Here is a 22182-nt window from a genome sequence, read left to right as displayed (position 1 = left end):
GTAAGAAGTATCAACAGTTTTGACACAGGAATTTATGGAATTGTTTGCCTCGGATATTCAGTGTTGCACAAAACATTGCAACTGAGTTTACCTAAGTCAGTCAGTGCCAAGAAAGTAAAGACTACGAGAACATGATCAATTTTTCTGGTTCAGCTATCTTTCCTGACTGATAACTCATTCAACGGAGCATTAACTGTCAATAAAACATGAAGCATAAATATAAAATTGATTTATATTTGATGATTCACAATATTGATCTGACAAACTCAGTAGCATTGGGGTGTAACTTGTAGAAGGATTGAATAGAGAGCAGAAGATGCATATTTCAGGACAGGTCAGCATGTTTGTTGTTGCTGCTGTTGTTGAGCCTCTGGACAATCTTGATCTGACAGACCTATGAGCAAAACCTTTTCAGCTTTCACTAACCTGTTCATTGTATGTTTGGTTTTCCATGCTGGCTTTTATGCTTGTGTTTACAATCCTTCATTATCTGACATGCATGCAATAAAATGTAAAATGTCATTAATTCTCGGTTGTTATGACTTCTCTTGTTTATTTTCCATGGTTTTAAAAGCTGGTTGCTACTTCCCTTATTTACTGCTTCACAACATGAACTGGGTGCATTTTGTCATACCAGCTGCACCAGAGAAGCTCAAATGTTTCCCCCTGCTCTCTATCAGGTTTTATTCATGTTCTTGTGTTAAAGATTGGATTGTGTGTGTGTCTGTGTGTACACGTGCATGCATGAGGCTATGCTACATGGTAGTGAGACAAGGGCTATGACAAGTGAGGACTTGTGAAGTGTTGAAAGAAATGAGGCCAGCATGCTCTGCTGGATGGGTAATGGTAGTGTGCATGTACAACAACAGAGTGTAAATGACTTAAGAGAAAAAATGAGTATAAGAAGCATCAGATGTTGTGTACAAGAGAGAAGACTACACTGGTATGGCTATGTAATGCATGTGAATGGACAGCTGCATAAAGAAGTGCCAATCTGTAATTGTGGAGGGAACATGTAGAAGAAGTAGACTCTGGGAGGCATGGGACAACGTGGTGAAAAAGGATTTTCAGATGCTAAGCCTCACTGAGGAGGTGACAAAGATCTGAGACTTCTATGAATTTGTTGTGTTTGAGAAGACACACCAAGCTAAGTAAAATTTTGGCTATCTATACATACAGGCAACTCCCTATGTCAGCCAAGAGGCCCTTATCCTGCAGGCTTGTGGATGATGGTGTTGTGTAAAAGCACCTGTTCAGGGTCATGTAAAAAAGCTTCCATGCCAGTGCCATGTAAAAAATACTAGTACTGGTGGCACATAAAAAGCACTCATACCTGTGCCACATATAAAGCACTCATGCTAGTACCATGCATAAAGCACCCATGCTGGTACCACAGAAAAAGTACCCAGTACACTCAGTAAAGTGGTTGGCATTAAGAAGGGCATCTAGCCATAGAAATCATGTCAAAACAGACTGTTGGAGCCTGGCCAGTTCTCGCTCTGCCCAGCTTCTGTCAAACCATCTAACCCATGCCTGCAAGGAAAATGGATCTTAACCCTTTCATTACTGCATTTATTTTGAGATGCTCTGTGTTTCTTTCAATTACTTTAAATATAACGAAGAATTTAGTAAAACAACTTAGTTATCATTCAGCTAGTGTTAGGAACATAAATTGTGACTAAGGTTTGGTGGAAGATTTTAAGTCAAAACTTATGAAAACAAGACATTTATACTCAGAGCCAGAGCCGGTTTCAGCTGGGTTGGTAACGAAAGGGTTAAATGATGAGGCTACACACACACACATGCACACACGTGCACACACACACACACACACACACACACACACACACACACACACACTCATGTTTATTCTTTTGGAACATTTCCAATACAGTAATCCATAGTAATTCACATATTTAATTGAACTACTGAAACAAATTTTTTGCACTTATATTTCTGTCTGTGTAAGATCCTCAGATATTATTGTGGTTGTTTTAGCTCCAGGTCAGTGCTGAAAGAGCCGGCCTTTCATTAAACGCATTCTAGCTATAACACTTCGTTTTTCCTTTTTTTGTTTTTTTGTTATACATTGTTTGTCTTGGACTGTATTATCTTATGAATCCTTAGTTTATGATTGTAGGGTGTAATTTGCAGTAGATTTGTTTGCTATTTCTAGCAAACCATGTCTTTCTTATGGGCTTAAGTAGATTCTAATCAAGAATTTTTTTGTTAACAGTCTATAGATCTTTACTGTTCTACTAAGTGATACAAGCTGTAGGATATGTGTCAGTCTTTTGATATCTGTCTGTACATAGGCTAGCCTTATGAATATTATTCTGCTTATTCAAGCAGAATGAGAGGAATGATAAAAAGTGATACAGTAAGGACTCAGGCTAGAAGCAAAATTGTTTTAATCATCATGTTTTAATTAAAAATATAAAAATAAAGTATTTTTCTGCTTTTTTTAAAGGGTTTTTATTTTTTATTCTTTAACACACTTCTTAAAATGAAATTCTTAATTCTTTCATTTTGCTAATCTCAGCATTGCGATAAAAAATATAGAAAAAAGGATAAAAAGGAAACAAAATTAAAATGTATAATTCTATTTTCTTTTAATTCCAACAGCCAGTAAATCGTCAATATAATAGTAATAATAATAATAATAATAATAATAATAATAATAATAATATAATCTGATAGCCTATTTATATTCCTTTGGTGGTTTCCAATAAATAAATAATGAAACAAATATTGATGTGTTTTTTTTTCTCTTAATTTTCTTTTCCCTTCATCAAATTCAGTTTTTGATAACTTCCTTGAGATATCGCCAGTTCTGTTAATTGCCTGTGAATTAAAGTAGTTTCATTTCCTCTCAACTCTGATATACATCTTTTACATCATAAGCAGTAGCATCATAATGAAGTCATACCCTTTCCCCACCCCCTTTTCCCCCCTTTAAAAAAAATACAAACTACTACACTAAACTCCCTTTTCTCTTCGATGTTGAGACCCCACATGGCTGAATACTTAATCTGGTATCCAGTTTGCCACCATCACTACAGTCACCATCATTTAGCCCAAGGTTGCTTTTAGCAGAATGCATTTCGTGTCAATCAGGCAAGGTCTTTATTCTGAACATAACTTCTTCCTTTCCTCTAACCTGTCTTGGAAACCCTTAACCTTTTAACATTCAAACTGGCCATAGCTGGCCCAGCTATTCTACTGGTTTTATGTTCATACCAGCCAGACTCAGCTTCTCACACCTATTCTACAATGTCATGCTAAAAATAAACAATCGCATCATTGAAATCTTGAAGTTATGAGACAATGCATGATTGATTTAAAAGAACATGAACAAACAAGTGTTACATTTTGATAGAGTTATCTGAAAGCTAAAGGGTTAAAGGATAAAAAAGGGGGTCATAGGTGTTGCTTTTCCCTCTCAGGCTAAGCCTTAAAATATTTTTTTTTTTAATTATCACACCAATCTGACTGGTTTCTCTGTCTTCTTCTTATGAAACAAACCATCATTAGGCTATGAGAAGTGGGTATCCTTCTTGACACATTGAAAATAAAGAAAAACCAAGTTATTTCCAATGCTAATTGCCCTGTGTCCTTGTTTAGAATGGATAACATCCAGAAGGGCATCTCTTTATATATGTGTGTGTGTGTGTCACCATATTTCATTCTGTATCGGTTACCTCTGATGAGTGCAGGGTTCCATAATTGGATTGTTACCTGATACTCCATTGAATCCCTAGTGCAAAACTGATTGGCTGTAATGGATATATAATTCTGTGATTGGCATCTGTTAGTATTGAAACACTATGGATCTGTGCCTTGAATTGGATCAGCATTGCAGCATTGCTTGTGACTGACAAGGCCAATGCATGAGTGAGTCACAGCTGCAATGGTCCCCAATGTGGTTTGTCGGTTGGTCATTTATTAGTGGTTTAGTCTTCCTGCATCTCCATCTGTAACTACACAGTAAGACGTTGAGGTCTTTCCCACCATCGAAAACAGTCCCTGGCACCTAGCTCTACATTAGTTGAGTGAAGACTTATCACTGGTAACTGCTATTTTCCATGTTGTTCCGTCTCAAATCACAACTCTTGAGTGTCCTCTCCAGAGCGCAGGCCTTGGCAGTTTTTGTGGAAGACCTGCAGTTGCCCATGTGACAGGTCACCCATCTCTACTTCACCAATAGTATCCAAGGGAAAGGCAGAGGCCAATACAGCTTGGGATCAGTGTGTCACAGGAGTTGCCAGAGTGAGGTTGAGTACAACTGAAGTAGACCGGAACTATGTGAAATGAAATACCTTGCTCAAGGATACAATGTACTATCTTATCTATGAATAAATCCATGGTTTTACAATCATAAGCCAAACACTGTTAGCCACTGTGCTACATGTCTTCACAATTTGATAAAGGCTCTAAAATATAGGAATTACAAGTGAGCATAAAACATGAAAAGCCTCCCTATAAGGTCTCTTTACTTGCTAGAAATAGCAGTCAGATAAGGGACTATATAAACAGAGGGTGCTCTTTAGTCCCTTTGCAAGTGAAAGCCTCTTTAATGTAGACAGTATAATAAAATATACTTGGTCCCCAATGAAATTTATAAACTACGTATGCTGTGCATACGAAATGGTATGGACCACATGTGATGAAACCACATGTGATGAAATTACAATCTGTGTCAGCATGGAGAAATGAATGTAAAATAATGATGTCGATGATGTATGTGTGTCGGTAGTAAGAAAGTAACATATATATGATTGTGTGCGGGATTTGTGTAGGAGTATCTATGTATAATGTAAACAATTGTATGTACATATACGTAATTATTATACACTTTTACCATGCTCTTATACAAGAACACTAATGCTCAAATATACCTATTAGCATGTGTGCGTTAGTGTATGTGCATGTATGTATGAGTGAATGTATATATCTATTGATTTATCTTTGAGATGGTGGTGATCTATACAAATAAGCACGTGTTTTTTTACTTTATCTTACACACATACATGCATACATATGCACACACATGCACATACGCACACTCAAATAAACATATTATGCATATACATACATATATGCAAGAGTGTGTACATTTTGCAGTACATTTTGGTCTTCAAACTTTATATAGCTATTTTGACATTTTCCATCTTTGTTCAATTTAGAATTAACTCTAGAAATGGAATGTTGCCAGTAAATGAACGATTCCAATATTCATTCTTTAATATCACAAGTTCCATTAGACTTCATTAGGTCAATATATATATATGCATATACATACATATATATTTATATTGCGGTAGTGGATCATTATTGATCGACTAAAATATTAACTTCATTTACTCAAGCATATCAAATGAACTGTATATATTATGTTGAGATAGCCTCTACATAGTTGCTTGATCTGCTAGAAATAAAAGCCAAATTTCCTCAAACACATTCTACTGTCATCTTAGCGAAAGAAAAAAATGAAGGATGTATCAGGTATTGTTGTCCTATGAGGGGAGGCTGGGAAAGTTCCTGGCTTTGGATAAAAGAAAATACAAGAAGATGGAGGAGGAATTTCAACCGTGTTTCATGGTCTGCTACCACAACAGCTCCTTTGTAGGGTCCAGTTAGCTCAAGACATCATCAGGAGGAACCATGTCCAGTTTCGGCCCCTACTCCTCTACCGTTTGACATGGCAGCCCCCCCCCCTCGGAGGTATCTTCAGCTCTGTGTTGGGTGCATGTCTTCTTCTTCTTCTTCTTCTTCTTCTTCTTCTTCTTCTTCTTCTTCTTCTTCTTCTTCTTCTTCTTCTTCTTCTTCTTCTTCTTCCTTCTTCTTCTTCTTTTATTCCCTGGCCTCTTAATTATGATTTCATTCAACATAAAGGCCTTTCATGACACCCTCAAAACCAAGAACTTTTCAGCACCACCTTGTATATATACAAAAAGACAGTATCGTTCTTACTGGAATACCTTTGATTATAGATCTGCTAGTTCATGACCAACTTGGAGTTAAATAACAACACACTGCCAGTTAATCAACATGCATTAGTTTGCTTGAACAGATAGAGGCAATGGGAAACCATTTCTTGAAGTATAGAGAGGAAGAACTCATGCCTCAGCAAATTGTTTAAGAAGGTAGCTTGAGGATAGCAGAATGTTGTAATAAACCTCACCATCAAGCTTATTATTATTATTATTATTATTATTATTATTATTATTATTATTATTATTATTATCATCATTATTAATTCCACACAAACAAGCCTATAAGGGAAGCTACAGTACAATAGATTGACCTAGAAACAGCAGCTAAATCACCCTCAAATCACACTCAGCATTTCTTACAAAAAGAAAGGACAGTAATGAAACAGAAGATGGGATGGTCTTTTGTGAAACACTTTGCATTGGAGGTCTACAATCTGTTATCTTGTTCAACACCACCCAATACCTGATCTTTGGTTGTCTTTAGCAAAATCCACACAGTTGCAAACTTTCAGGCCGGGTCTCCTGCCTGAGGATGACTTCCTCCCATTGATCTTGGAGTCACTGAAAGGATTCATGGGTGCTACTCTTCCTCCTTTGGTTAAGCTATCTTTTATATATTATGTATATTATGTGTTTCAGTAATTAGACTGCTGCCACATTAGGGCACTGTCTTGGAGAGTTTTAGTCAAAATGAGCTGAGTACTTTTTTTTTAAAGTTTGGTACTTATTCTATCAGTCTCTTTTCCTAAACTGTTAAGTTACAAGGATATAAATAAACCAACGTCAGTTGTCAAGCAGCATGATGGTGGTTTAAGACGTAGGCACAAAGACACGCATCCACATATGAAGGGCTTCCACACAGTTTTTGTCTACCAAATTTGCTCATTTGTTCACAAAGTATTGGTCAACCCCAGTATATAATAGAAGACACTGGCCCCAAAAAGCCAAGCAGTGGGACTGAACCTGAAACCATAAGACTACAAATTGAGTTTCTTTACCACTTAGTCTACAAAAATAAAAGTAAAATTTTTTTTTTACTCTAAGAACTCTAAATTAACTTACAGCAACAACAGTTTAATAGAAACATTTCTCTGTAGTTAAGGTGGCGAGTTTCTGCCTTAACTCTGTAGTTAAGGCAGAAACGTTAGCACACCAGGCAAAATGCTTAGTGGTATTCCATCTGTCTTTGTGTTCTGAGCTCAAATTCTGCTGAGGTCGACTTTCATCCTTTCGGGGTCGATAAATTAAGTACCAGTTATGCACTGGGGTCGATGTAATCGACTTAATCCTTTTGTCTGTCCTTGTTTGTCCCCCCTATGTTTGGCCCCTTGTGGGCAATAAAGAAATAAGAAACATTTCTCTATAGTTTTTTCTCTAGTTATTTTCCCTTTATTTGTTTTAGGTAATATAATTGAATGTCTCCCTACTTTAACTTTTCTAGGTTTTCCAGTTTCAAGTGATCGTCGAAAACCAAGTGCACAATTTTTTCTCATCAGATGTTATAACACAGATGTTCTCTAATATCAAGAGTATTTACCAGTTCCATCACAACTTCATGTGTCCACAACTGGAGGAGAGAATGAAGAATTGGTAAGTGATGTCTAAGTAATTTTTCCATTTGTTGAAAGTTTTATTCTCATTATCCAAAACCCACTGCAATAGGTGAAAATCTGCAAAGTAGAGGAGATAGTACTGTACTCTTTACTCTTTACTCTTTTACTTGTTTCAGTCATTTGACTGCGGCCATGCCGGAGCACCGCTTTTTAATCGAGCAGATCGACCCCGGGACTTATTCTTTGTAAGCCCAGTACTTTTTCTATCGGTCTCTTTTGCTGAACCGCTAAGTGACGGGAACGTAAACACACCAGCATCGGTTGTCAAGCAATGCTAGGGGGACAAACACAGACACACAAACACACACACATATACATATATATATATATATACATATATACGACAGGCTTCTTTCAGTTTCCGTCTACCAAATCCACTCACAAGGCATTGGTCGGCCCGGGGCTATAGCAGAAGACACTTGCCCAAGATGCCATGCAGTGGGACTGAACCCGGAACCATGTGGTTCATAAGCAAGCTACTTACCACACAGCCACTCCTGCGCCTATGTGTATTTTTAAAATAATTTTTATAATTTGTACGTATTTATTTTATTATAAATGCAAAACAACACCACAGAGGAATCGACATAAGCTTGAATAATAAACTGCAATATGGTGAGGGATTACTGTATATATTTCTTGCTCTCCTAGACAGTTGCCTGCACTGTGACTCACAGACTTCATTTTAGGCCCATTCGGTTCTTTCTACTTTTTGGCATGGATTTTACTGCTGGATATTCTTCCTATCAGTTTATTTGAGCTGTCCAGGGCAACAAACCATTGTACATGCCAGGACTGCCTGACTGGCCCCTGTGCTGGTGGCACATAAACAGCACCATCCAAATGTGGCTGATGACAGTACCCACTGACTGGCTCCTGTGCTGGTGGCATGTAAAAAGCACCCACTACACTCCCGGAGTGGTTGGCATTAGGAAGGGTGTCAGGCTGTAGAAACTTTGCCAGATCAGATTGGAGCCTGGTGCAGCTGCTGGCTCTCCAGACCTCAGTCAAACCATCCAACCCATGCAAGCATGGAAAACAATGTTAAATGATGATGGTGATGATGATGACACACATGCACACACTCACTCACATACATGCATGCACTCACTCAACTCACTCTCTCTCTCTCTCTCTCTCTTTCTCTCTGAGGGCATTGTAGTACTTGAAAATTTTCTGTTGTGTCATGTTTTCAATGAGCCCACAATGTTTCCATTTGTCTCTGCCTATGTATCTATCCATCCATCCAAACTTACACAAGAACAATGTTCTCTCTCGGCTATGCACTTATGCATGTCCCCACATACTTTACAACTAGCACACAAAGGAGAAAAATGGATGTGCATATACTTCACAGCAAAAGACAAAATTTGAGTCTTTTAAAATTGAGTGCAAGCAAATTTCTGCACACATCCACAGAAGAAACATTGCTCAATGGACAGTGAGAAAATATCTATGGAGTCACTCATAGACTAAAAATAGCCACCAGATTTCCCTCAGTTCACTACCCATCATCTTAAATAAGTAATGTGAACATCGACTTATGTATTTCTATATAAATCAAAAAGACTAGATTGTCAATGCTGGAATAGCTTTGATCATATCTCCTGCATCAATGCTGACCTGGAACTATACAACAGCAGTAACATACAATACCATCAAAAGCAAATATATAGAAAGTACACAGAAAAATATGTAGGCGCAGGAGTGGCTGTGTGGTAAGTAGATTGTCTACCAACCACATGGTTCCGGGTTCAGTCTCACTGCGTGGCACCTTGGGCAAGTGTCTTCTACTATAGCCTTGGGCCGACCAAAGCCTTGTGAGTGGATTTGGTAGACAGAAACTGAAAGAAGCCCGTCGTATATATATATATATATATATATATATATATATATATATATATATATATATGCGTGTGTGTGTGTTTGTGTGTCTGTGTTTGTCCCCCTAGCATTGCTTGACAACCGATGCTGGTGTGTCTATGTCCACGTTACTTAGCGGTTCGGCAAAAGAGACCGATAGAATAAGTACTGGCTTACAAAAGAATAAGTCCCGGGGTCGAGTTGCTTGATTAAAGGCGGTGCTCCAGCATGGCTGCAGTCAAATGACTGAAACAAGTAAAAGAGTAAAAGAGAGAATATTGAGGATGAACATCTCAAGAAACAGTCATAACAAGTTAGCATTCCCCATGACCTTCTCCCCAGACCTGTTTAAATATAGACTTGACAGAAATGTACTTTACATATCAATAGAAAATTATTGGTCCGTATTCTGTGAAGTCTCCTTGTCAGAATGTCAATCAGTGATGAATATTTGTTGTGTCAAAGTCAGTTATGTTACAATGTATTTTTAATATGGTCACTACATGATCCAGAAATGAGAGGAATGGTTGGTATATCTTGGAAACAAAAGAAGTGCTATTGTATCTCCAAGACATGAATAACATTATATTATCACTTAACCTTCTTAGACTGTAACACTTTATTTCAAGAGAATTGTGCAAGTGTGTGTGGGTGTGTGTGTGTGTGTGTGTATGTGAGAGAGAGAGAGAGAGAGAGATAGAGAGAGAGAGTGAGAGTGAGAGAGAGAGAGAGAGAGAGAGAGAGAGAGAGAGAGAAAGAGAGAGAGAGGATGAGAGAGAGAGAAGAGGAGGAGAGAGAGCGAGAGAGGAGAGAGAGGAGAGAGAGAGGAGAAGAGAGGAGAGAGAGAGAGAGAGAGAGAGAGAGAGAGAGAGAGAGAGGAGAGAGAGAGAGAGAGAGAGAAAGAGAGAGAGAGAGATGGTCAAGTAGCAGAGTTGTTAGTGTCAGATAGATTGTGTTCCAATAGTTGTTCTGGCTCTCTCTATTTTGAGTTCAAACCTTGCCAAAGTCAGCTTTGCTTTGCTTTTCGTCTTTTTGCGGTTGATAAATGAAGAATCATTTCAGTCCTTGTGCAACCCTCTCACCCTCTGGCTGTCACATTTTGGATGTACTGCTGGGCCCAGGGTGGGAAATCTGAGAGAGCGTCTGTGTCTGCTGTGTACTACATGGATATTGAAATTCATAAATGAAAGTATGGTGTGTGCTGATACCAACTTACCCTTAGTTGCAAGCAATGTCATTGGTGAATAGTTCCTAGTCAGTTCTGCTCAAGTAGATCTATATAAAACTATATATTCTCTTAGCCCTGAAATGCTTTTGAGAACTAGAGATTAATCATGGGGTCACGTTATTAAACCTGTATGTTTAAGGATACACAACACCCTTGCTTTATTTTAGTATAAATTCTGGATGGAAATCTGTCTTAAGTGTGGTTTCACATTCTCTTTGCACACTTCTATTCTTTGGAATAGAAACTTTGGCAAATGTTCTAATTGTAAGATTTAAATTTAAAATATTACAACACTTCTGACTACTGTCGATACCACTCTTGGAAACTACTGCATCAACCATATGGAATATGTCGATGTTGATATATATTTACAGATATTCTCAACCATGTCTTGTCAGAAAAATCTGTGCACAGCAGTGCAAAGAAGAATATCTTTTGGACTTGAAATAATTAAACATAACTGAATCTTTTAAAACCTACTTTACTTAAAGGCTTTAATAGTTTTATATGGTAAATAGCACTATGACCCAGCAACGCCGGGTCATAGTGCTAGTGCATGCATATACAGCTGCATGCGTGTGCACATACACGCGAGTACTGTCCAAATCTCTGTCCAATCACATACAGCTAGCTGGCATTCAATTGGTGTATCAAGTTTTGGGCATTTTGATTGGGTTTTGGATAGAAAATTCACAAAAAAGTCACTTCTATTGATTTTTTAATGGCTTTGCGGGGTGTCTGAGGAAATGTAAAGATGTGCATGACCACCCTTGGACGGTTTTGAATGACCATAGAAAGTGCGAGCCCTCTAACTAAAAAATTATGGATTTGTATAAAGGACACACACACAGAGACATTTTGCCGTTTATATATATAGAGATTAATGAACTATAGAAAACAATCTGGATTTTCTAACAATTGAACTATGTTGTTGCTATGGTAACTATTATCATTGCTATTTGAGGATTGTTGTTCTTTAGTCCATGGCCCTCCATGATCAAGTCTACTTATGGCCAATGGACAAGATGCTATTCCATCTGCAGTTCATCTGAAACAGACCAACATCTTATTTCTAGTTGTTTTGTTTTAATCATTGTACTGTGGCTGTGTTGGCTCAAGTCAAACAAATCAACCATAGTAGTTATTTTTATGCCTGGTACTTATTCTGTCTCCATCTGCCAAACTGCTAAGTTGTGAGGTCTAAATTTACTAATGTCCTCCTTATGTCTATGAAATAACACCATTTGTTAAGCAGTGGAAGAGACAAACAGATAAACACACAAGCACACACATATACAGTAGACTTCAACACAGTTCATGTCTACCAAATTCACTCACAAAGCATTGGCCAACCTGGGGCTATAATTGAAGGCAGTTGCCCAGGGTGTTACACAGTGGGGAACGAACCCAAAAGCCACATGGGTGCAAAGCAAGCTTCTGTAACAACACTGCCATGCCTGAATTAGAAACCACAATTCCTGTTTTTATCTGTAACCAAATAACTGACTCCGAATCTAACACAATACTATTTACTGTTTAGAGAGACAAAGATTTTAGTATAATTTTTATCAAGAGTTCCATTAGATTACAGGATGCATCTCTAAAGTTACCTGATGGGAAGCATTAAAAAAAGGGGGGCAAACTGAGTACAGATGAACCTATTTTTAAATGTCTCTTTAAATCAAGAGATATTCTTATTGTTAATTTCTACTATTGTTTGTACATGAATGAATAGATCTAAAAAATAAAAGGCGAGGGAGGGGAGCAGGGATTGGTACTAAAGAACCCTGTAACCTAGTGACTTACAGGAAGGTTATACAGAGGACTATAAACCCATAACTAAAAGTTCAAACTGGGGTTCACTCACAGCAGGAATGATAAAAAAAAAAACAACAGCAACAACAAAATAGAGAAAGAAAAACAGGCAGGTTATGAATAGCTGTGCAGTGTTTATTGAATTAATTTTTACTTTTTATAAATCAAGTTAATTAGGCTCAGCAAGCCTTCACCCACCCCCTCTTTTTTTTTTTTACGTATGTTTAGAAATTCTATTCTAAACTTAAAGCCTGAGCTGTTTGTTCAGTATGCATTGTCACTGTCCTCTGCCTCTTCCTCCTCCTCATCATCATCAGCAGTATCATCATTGTCATTAATATCATCATCATCAAGAGTTGCTATCAACATTATTGTTTTTATCAGCATCATTATCAACATCAGTATCGTTATCATCACTAACATCATCATATCATTGCAACCAGCATCTGTGGAGGCACATGGCCTAGTGGTTAGAGCAGCGGACTCGTGTTCGAGGGATCGCGGATTCGAATCTCAGACCGGGCGATGTGTGTGTTTATGAGCGAAACACCTAAGCTCTGGTAGAAGGTAATGGCGAACTTCTGCTGACTCTTTCGCCACAACTTTCTCTCACTCTTTCCTCCTGCATCTTGCTGCTCACCTGCGACGGACCGTCGTCCCATCCAGGTGGGGAACCTATACGCCAAGGAAACCGGGAAACCTGCAAACCTGTACTTAAGAGTCAGGCATGGCTCGTGAAGGAACAAACAACCAACATCTCTATGATGGCCATTAACCATTGTATAACTGTATCATTAGTATCAACAACCCTGTAGCAGGTGCTACCATTCTCTGTCCACACTGTCGAAGACTCTTTCGGTGCACTTTGGCCTCACTAGCTATCTGCGGACCCACAAAACAAGTCCACCCCCACCCCAGGATGACTAGATGGTCTTCATCGCATCGATGAACAAACTACATCAACATAATCGTCATCAACACAATCAGAAGCAACTCCAACATCATCAATGTCAGCATCTTAGCATAAATGCAAGAACGAAATTTGCTTAGAGAGTGCAAACCCAGTTTTTCAGGAGGATGTTCAAAGCATTTCCACTGCCCCTCAAAAAATGTTAGGGGTGTGCTCACACCCCTTGATTCCCCTGTTCCTGAGCCTATGTATCTTAGGTTTAATTGTTGTGAGGTCTAAATTTACAATTTTTTCTCCTTATATCTATGAAATAATTAGCTTGCATTGATACAGTGACTATGACTTTTAAAGGAGGAGATGTTGTGATGTTCAAGTATTTCACAAACAACATGTAAGTGATGGAAAATAGCTACAGCTAAGAAATATAACCAGGCTACAAAACTTTAGAATTTAACCATTGACCAAGCACAGACAAGACTAAATGTTATATATTTTGTCAATAATATTTCATGTGACAACTAGTTGTCAAATTGTCACAAAGACAAGAGAGTGAGAAAATACCTGTAACTCAGTGCTGAACAAACATGCCAAGGAATTCCCTTTATAAAATGTTTCCTTTTTGGTTTTCTTACTGTTGTTTATATAGTTCTCTAAGATATATATATATATATATATATATAGGCACAGGAATGGCTGTGTGGTAAGAAGCTTGCATCCCAACTTCATGGTTCTGGGCTCAGTCCCACTGCGTGGTACTTGGACAAGTGTCTTCTACTATAGCCTTGGGCCAGCCAAAGCCTTGTGAGTAGATTTGGTAGATGGAAACTGAAAGAAGCCTGTCGTATATGTGTGTGTGTGTGTGTATGTTTGTGTGTCTGTGTTTGTCCCATCCACCCCAACATTGCTTGACAACCGATGCTGGTGTGTTTACATCCCTATAACTAAGCAGTTTGGCAAAAGAGGCTGATAGAATAAGTACTCGGCTTACAAAGAATGTCCTGGGTTTTATTTGCATGACTAAAGGTGGTGCTCCAGTATGACCACAGTCAAATAACTGAAACAAGTAAAAGAATAAAAGAATATATATATTGGTGTCCAGCACAGACACATGACAGGCATCAACACAAAGTATTGCTCAACCCATTGTTATTGTAGAAGATGCAAGCAGAAGCTACTACACATTTGAGATCAAACCTTGAGCAATGTGTTTGCTGAGCAAACTTCTTGACTGCATAGTCACATTTATGTTATAAGTGATGGCCAAAAATAGAGATATCTTTGATCCCTTAACCCTTTAGCATTTAAACCACCCATATCTGGTCCAAATACTCTTTCTTTTATGTTCAAACCCACCAGATCTACTCTCTCACACCTACCCTGCAATGTCATTCTAAAAATAATCACATCATCGAAATCTTGAAGCTATGAGATGATACATGATTAATCCAAAAACAAATGTGAATAAATAAACTTTACATTTGACAGAGTAATCTAAATACTAAAGGGTTGAACACAAAGTCTTCTCTTCTGATGATATTCTAGCCATGGTCTCCAAACAATATGTTCCCAATGTTTCTTTTATTTGTATTTAATCAGAAGACGAAAGGAAATGCAGTGCTAATAACCTTTGTACATCAACATTTCTTACCAGGTTGAAAAGGTCAACAAGTTTGGTGTCATGATGAAATTTTTAGATTAACACATGTAGAAGCCAAATTTCCCTCAAATCACACCTTACCATCTTAAAAGAAAAATTACATTAGACTGCTGGATTTTTATTATATTTTTTGTAGTGCTTCCCTTTTAACCCTTTCGTTACTAACCCGGCTGAAACCGGCTCTGGCTCTGTAGTACAAATGTCTTGTTTTCATAAGTTTTGAATTAAAATCTTCCACCAAACCTTAGTCACAATTTATGTTCCTAACACTAGCTGAATGATAACTAAGTTATTTTACTAAATTCTTTGTTATATTTAAATTAATTGAAAGAAACACAGAGCATCTCAAAATAAATACAGTAACGAAAGGGTTAAGTAGCTGATATGCCTAGTATCATCTTTTAAGTAGTCATTATGCACAACACCCACCTAAGTGGCAAGTTAAGTATCGTGACTAAACTAATTTAACATGGATTACAATTTATAAATTTTGCTCTAAAAATGGATTGTGTAAGCTTTTAACAATGAAAAGATAAAAAAGTAATAATAAATCTCTGAGCGAGGTATACACAGTAGCTGCATGACATCATGAAGTATATTTGCCACTTAAATGTGGCTAACCCTTAAGAGTGGATGCTACTGTAGCTACAAGCTACAGTAGCATCCACCCTTAAGGGTTAGCCACATTTAAGTGGCAAATATACTTCACGATAAAAAGGTAAGTATAAACAAAAGTTGTTAATTTACTTAATACATTGCAAATTAATGACTTCACTCAGGAGATCTCATTTATTTTAGTAACCAAAGTTTTTTTTTATCATGTATAATATAATTACTATTATAAGTAAAATTTAGGTCCCTAAGGCCTAACACCCCTTTTAACATGCCCAGGTGTTATCAACTGCATTGAGATAATGTTATTGCTCACACTAGATAATATAGTCTTGGATTTACAATTATCTAAAATCCTAAAACAAGATGGTCATGCCTAGAATTATTGGTCTGCCTGATGAGTGCTCAATTAAGGGTAAACAACACCAGTTCCATGCTATAACAACAGCAGTATGTGCAGGAAGGCTGTTGAATCATTAGAGTACAAAAGAGATAAAAAGAAGTATTGAAATATGTTGCTGAAAGATTCTTTACCAATCAACTATTTTCAAACAATGGTCTAGGATGCTTGTGCGTGTTTCTAAGAGTAGAGGATACATTGAACACAGTGTAAGGGAATTGTTACTACTAGGCCTAACTCATTGTGAAGCAAATAGCATCATGAGTGATATTCAGACTACAGTGGAGAAGGCAAAAGCTACTGGAGACAATGAGCAATGGTTTGAAAAATATTGAGTGAAACCTAGTAACCAGTGGGTCTAGCAAGCAGGGAATCATTTTAGTGAGGGTGGGGGTGATATGCAATAGCTGTCGAGAGAAAGGCCCTGAAATGACAAGCATTCTCTCCTGATGACCTCATAAGCTTGATAGCGCCCAGTATGCAGAGCCTTCAACTGGTAGCACTTGCATCTGCGAGTTGTTTGCAATATATATATATCATCACCATCATCATTCTTGTTTAACGTCTGCTTTCCATGATGGCATGGGTTGGACGGTTTTACTGAGGAATGGCGAGCCAGAAGGCTGTACCAGGCTCCAGTCTTTTTCTACAGCTAGATGCCCTTCCTAATGCCAACCAGTCCGAGACTGTAGTGGGTGCTTTTACATGCCACACACACACACACACACACACATATATATATAAATATTATACTTACACAAGAATGTTGTTGACAGTGACTTCGAAGTTTCGGCCAGCTAACCCATCGTCTGATGAGGAGTTAGCTGGCCAACCCTTCGAAGTCACTATCAACAGCATTCTTGCATAAGAAAATCAAATTTGTACACTACAAAAGTATAGAGTAACTCATCAAATTAATGTAAAATTGAACATAAAAACAAACACACTCTCTCTCTCTCACACACACACACACACACGCACAAACATACATATAAATATATGTATATATATGTATGCGTGTACTTGTGTGTATGAATGAAACATAAAACCTTTTTAAACAGAAATATAATTTCCCTGCTATATATTTGAAAGTATATATTGGGTATGAATAAATGAAAAAATCCACTTCCTCATCTTTCTTATTCCACACTAAACTTTGAATAACAAAAATAAAAATAAAATCTTAGTACATAAATGAAATCTCATGTTAGAATCTAGTAAATTATTATTATTATTATCATCATCATCATCATCATCATCATTATTATTGTTGTTGTTGTTGTTGTAATTATTATTATTATTATCATCATCTTATCCTTTGGGAGCACCACCTTATAAATTATTTAGGCTTCATACATGCAATTATATACACACACGTACACACAATTACATAATTTCCCATTTAATGCATGTGTGTATACATGTGCATGCCTTTTGAACTCCAATTGCTGTTTCTAATGTTTACTACACACACAAACACATGCATGTGCACACACACATACACACACACACACATTTCTATTCAAGCAGAGAATATACTTATGTGTATATTTGGGTGTTTATCTTGTACTTATTTTTTTTATGTTCCTTATTTTCATAATTATGGAGCACATTTGGCAATTAAAAGGTTTCTCATCATCATCATCACTACCACCAATCTCATCCTTGCCACCACCATCATCATCATCATCATTGAACAACTAACAGGAAATTTAGCATCAACAGCGTTACATAGTTTACTTTGATCTTTTCCCAATGTCTTTAGATTCGTTTTGATGAAGTTTTTACATTTTATCTGGGAAAGAATTTGGCAAATGTACAATTTTCCCCCAAAACCTAAACTGCTAAAATAGAATGAAATAAAATAAATATTAACCCCTTTTTTTTTTTTGCTTCATAAAAAAAAATTAAAAAGTAGGGATTTTAGCTACTAGGATTTCACCTTCCAAATTAATGGAAGTTAAGAAGAATGTAATTTTTTTAATAATGGAAATGAAAGAAATTTGATTTATATTTATACTTGTTGCTTTGTTGTTCTTTGATTAGTTGCTGCTGTTGCTATGAAGTGACTTTGTTGTTCAGCTTAGGTCAGCTCTGATTGGGTAGAAATATTATCAGAAGAATTTTCGGTCATTCTTCCCCCACCCTCATCTCAACTGGACATCAACAGAATCAGTGACAAAATAAGACAGGATTTAGATTGGACATGTTCTCAGACAGAAAGACAAAATGCTGCTAAGCATTCTGCCATCAAGCTACCATCCGTCATCATCATCATTGTCGTCATCATCATCATCGTCGTCATCATCATCATTGTCACCACTGTCATCATCATCATCCTTATCTTTTTACTTTGGTTTATTGCTGTTATTTTGTCAGTAAATAGAAATGATTCGAAAATTTGAGCACTTTGGTAGACTCTCATAAACATATGTATGTGTATGTGTGCATCTGTATGAATATGTGTGTGTGTTCTCTCAATATAGAATATTGAGAGAAATCAATAATAAATTGAAATATTTCAGTATTATTTAGTGTCAGTACCCAGTGATTAGTAGTGGAGTCCATCTCACGGGAAAAGAGATTCCTGTTTTCTCTGAACAATTAATCTATCTTTAATACAGGCCACTCTTTGTCTTTGTCTAATATATATCTGTATGTATGTATGTATATGTATGTATGTATGTATGTATGTATGTACGTATGTACGTATGTATGTGTGTGTGTGTATGTATGTATGTATGTATGTATGTATGTATATATATATATATGCTTGTGTCACTCTATATCTTCATCTCTTATTGCTCATAATCTCTTAATTTTTTTCTGTTTTATTTTCTTTCCTTATATTTATTCGTCTATTTAATCTCTTTCTCCACATGAATCAATCTATCTTTTCCTACATGTCTATCTGTCTGTCAATTTATCTACATACCTACTTACCTGCCTGTCTATTAATCGAACTATCTATCTATCTACCTGTGTAATTCTTTGTTGCTCTATCCATTTAATTCTCTCTTTCTCTCGTTTCAACTGTCTCCCCTATCAATATATATCTTTCTGTGTCTTTCTCTTATTTCTCTCATTCTTATCCCTCCTTCCTTACTCTCCCTCTCTCTCCCCTCTCTCTCATACGTTTAATACCTTCACTTTTCAATATAATATTTTTATGACTCAAATCTTTTCTATGTTGTTACTATATAAAAGGTAATATTTATTTCATTTTGGAGCTTGCTGTGCAATTATTAATAATATCTGCAAGCACATTTTCTATGAATACATCACAGTCATAATCATCATCATCATCCTCAGCACCATCATTGTTATCACCATCCCATCCTCCTCTTCACCATCATCATCAACACCAGCAGCAACAGCATCCCTGTCTTTATCACAGTCCTCATCCTAAGTATCCTCTCCATCACCACTATCATCATCATCATTAGCTTAGTCAGTCTTTGACACTATTGACGTCAACATAGCCACTATTATTGTGTATGTATGTATGTATGTACGTATGTATGTATATATGTGTGTCTGCACATGTGTGTGTGTGTGTGTGTGTCTGCACATGTGTGTGTGTGGAGCTTCTATAAACTTCATTCAGTGTTTTGTGCAAATATACCAGAAATACATAAAATCACTCTTCTATTTGTTGGTCAAGATATAATCCACTCTTATAGTGAAATTGTGTCAAGTTGTCAATAGACACACAACAGGTATTTGACTGCTTGATTTGTTCAATCAATCTGTCTGCTCTGCAATTTCATTGGTGCCTTCTAGGGAGACTTGGCACTTCATCATGAAGTGTTTGCTGAACGAGATGCTTATGTGATAGGTATAAGCTAAGGTACACCCACCGTCATCATCATCATCATATGTCCACGTTCCCATGCTTGTATGGGTCAGATTATCTGTTACTGGATGCCCTCCCTCCCTGTTGCCAATCCTCACCTGTTTTTCCCCTTGGCCAAATATGTTTTTCATGGAAGACTGGAAATGAACAACACCACTTGTATGACAGTGATGTTCCTTTACATTTATCATGATGTCAAGACAAGGGTACACATACACATTTATACTGTGGGCTTTTAGATTTTGTCAGGGTGCAATGAGTAAATTGTTGCCATTTTATATTTTCAATTTCGTGCATGCTCATTGTTTGTTTTTGATTTTGTCAACTACACAGTATCGTAGGGACAGTTGGGCACCATCTGTGAGAAAAGCAGCACCATGATGTTATTCAATCTGCCAGAAATTTGGAAATGACATGCTGTAATGCTGGGCGTCAGCGCTGGAAGCTCCAATACGAACATTTCAGAGTGTTTGGGTGTCAGTCCGAGGACAGTGCATGTTCCGAGAGTGATAAAAATCAAACATCCAGTCAGCATCTTGGTATTTTGAGTGATCACTAATGATAGCGATGTTATGCCTCCACTCATCTTCCCACACAGCCTCACACTCAACATGGAGGCCTACATCAAGTGCCTGGAGGAGGCAGTGCTACTCTGGGTCAAGAGGGAGGCTGCTGGAAGATCCTATGTCTGGCAACAGGACTCTGCACCCTGACACACATGCAGGAGAACCCAGTCATGGCTGTCAGATAATTTCTGCAACCACATCACTCCTAACATCTGGTCACCTAACTCCCCAGACTGCAACCCCCTTGATTATTATGTGTGGGGTGCAGTTGAGCAAGAGACCAGCAAAACTCCTTGTAACACCAAAGATGAACTGAAGGCAAGGATTATAGCAGCATTCACCAACTTAAACAAGGAGACCGTCCAGAAGTGTTGCAGGAGATTCCAAAGTCGTCTGGAGGCTATGGTTGAAGCCAATGGCGATTTTATTGAATAAATTTACTCTTTAGTATTTCAAGATATTTTTATGTAATTTTGGTAGATATATCTATTAAAATGATATGTCAGTGTTATTTTCATTTTTGCATAATTTAGATGACAATATATTCACTGCACCCTGTATATACAATATATATATATATATATAATGTCCTTTTTAGTCACTCTAAAGTCTGACGTTACAGTTAAACTATGCTTTACTGATGAGGTCTAATAAGGCTGAAACATGCCAGAGTTGTCATTGTATTGCTAAAAATCAGACTCCATCCCATTACTGCACTTTATATATAATTAGTTTTAATTTATTTAATTAGGATAGTAATTGTTCTCATTAATATGAATGTAATTTCAATTAGTAATTAGTAATTTTTGGTTCATTACATGAAATATGTTTGCCCCCAACCACTTGAATATATGTTTATATATTAGTTTGTCTTATTCGTTCTAAGAAAATCTGATTACCCTCATCAGAGTGCTGTTCTTAACTCTTGAATGGCTTCAGTATTTTGTAGAAAGACACATGTAATATTTCTCTGGAATTCTAGCTCCAGTTTAGCTTTTATTAAGTAACAAATCTATGATCTAAATTATTCCAGCCATGACTATGTCTTCTGTTTTTACTTTTAGGGTTTCTTATATCTAATATTACATTATACATTCTAGATATCATCTTTTTAAGGCGGTAGAGATTTGTGTTAGGGAAATTCAACTGCAGTTTCTAGTAAGTTGAGTAACCCTTTACATATTTCCCTGAGAGGAAGTGAATTTCATTTACTGGTGTTAACTCTGAGATGGTTTGATATTTTCCTTTGGATAATGTTTAATACACACATATTCGTGGTAATGGCAGAGAGAGGGATGTCTTTAACATGTTTAGGAAGATGTGATAATTTATATTGTGGAGTTAGACCAAGTCAGTATTCTATGATATTTCGAGTATAATTGAGAGACTTTGGTCATATTTCAGACAGGATTGAAAAGACATGAAAGAGAGAGGGAGAGATAGATAGATAGATAGATAGATAGATAGATAGAGAGAGAGAGAGAGAGAGAGAGAGAGAGAGAGAGAGAAGAGAGAGAGAGAGAGAAAAATGGAGATACAAATAGACATAGAGAGAGACGTAGGAAATGTTGCAGATAGTGCAGAAATTACATATTGAAGCTGTTAAGTTAGTTAATATGTTTTGAATACACAGGTTAAATCTGTGGAGATTTCTGTTATTTTGAGG

General features: G+C 37.0%; 1 protein-coding gene across 4 annotated transcripts in view; it reads left to right on the top strand.

The window, feature by feature from the left end:
- Positions 1–22182, top strand: part of LOC115211592 (FYVE, RhoGEF and PH domain-containing protein 2) — a 531041-nt gene that overhangs the window by 461168 nt on the left and 47691 nt on the right. For all 4 annotated transcript variants that reach the window (XM_036503008.1, XM_029780160.2, XM_029780163.2 and 1 more), the window contains one exon: positions 7438–7586. In XM_036503008.1, the coding sequence (XP_036358901.1) occupies positions 7438–7586 (149 nt within the window). The remainder of the gene's footprint in view (positions 1–7437; positions 7587–22182) is intronic.

The sequence above is a fragment of the Octopus sinensis genome, linkage group LG5, assembly GCF_006345805.1.
Source record: "Octopus sinensis linkage group LG5, ASM634580v1, whole genome shotgun sequence".
Classification (NCBI taxonomy): Eukaryota; Metazoa; Mollusca; class Cephalopoda; order Octopoda; family Octopodidae; genus Octopus; species Octopus sinensis.
Note: the sequence above shows the minus strand (reverse complement) of the source record. Positions and strands in the feature narration are given on the sequence as shown.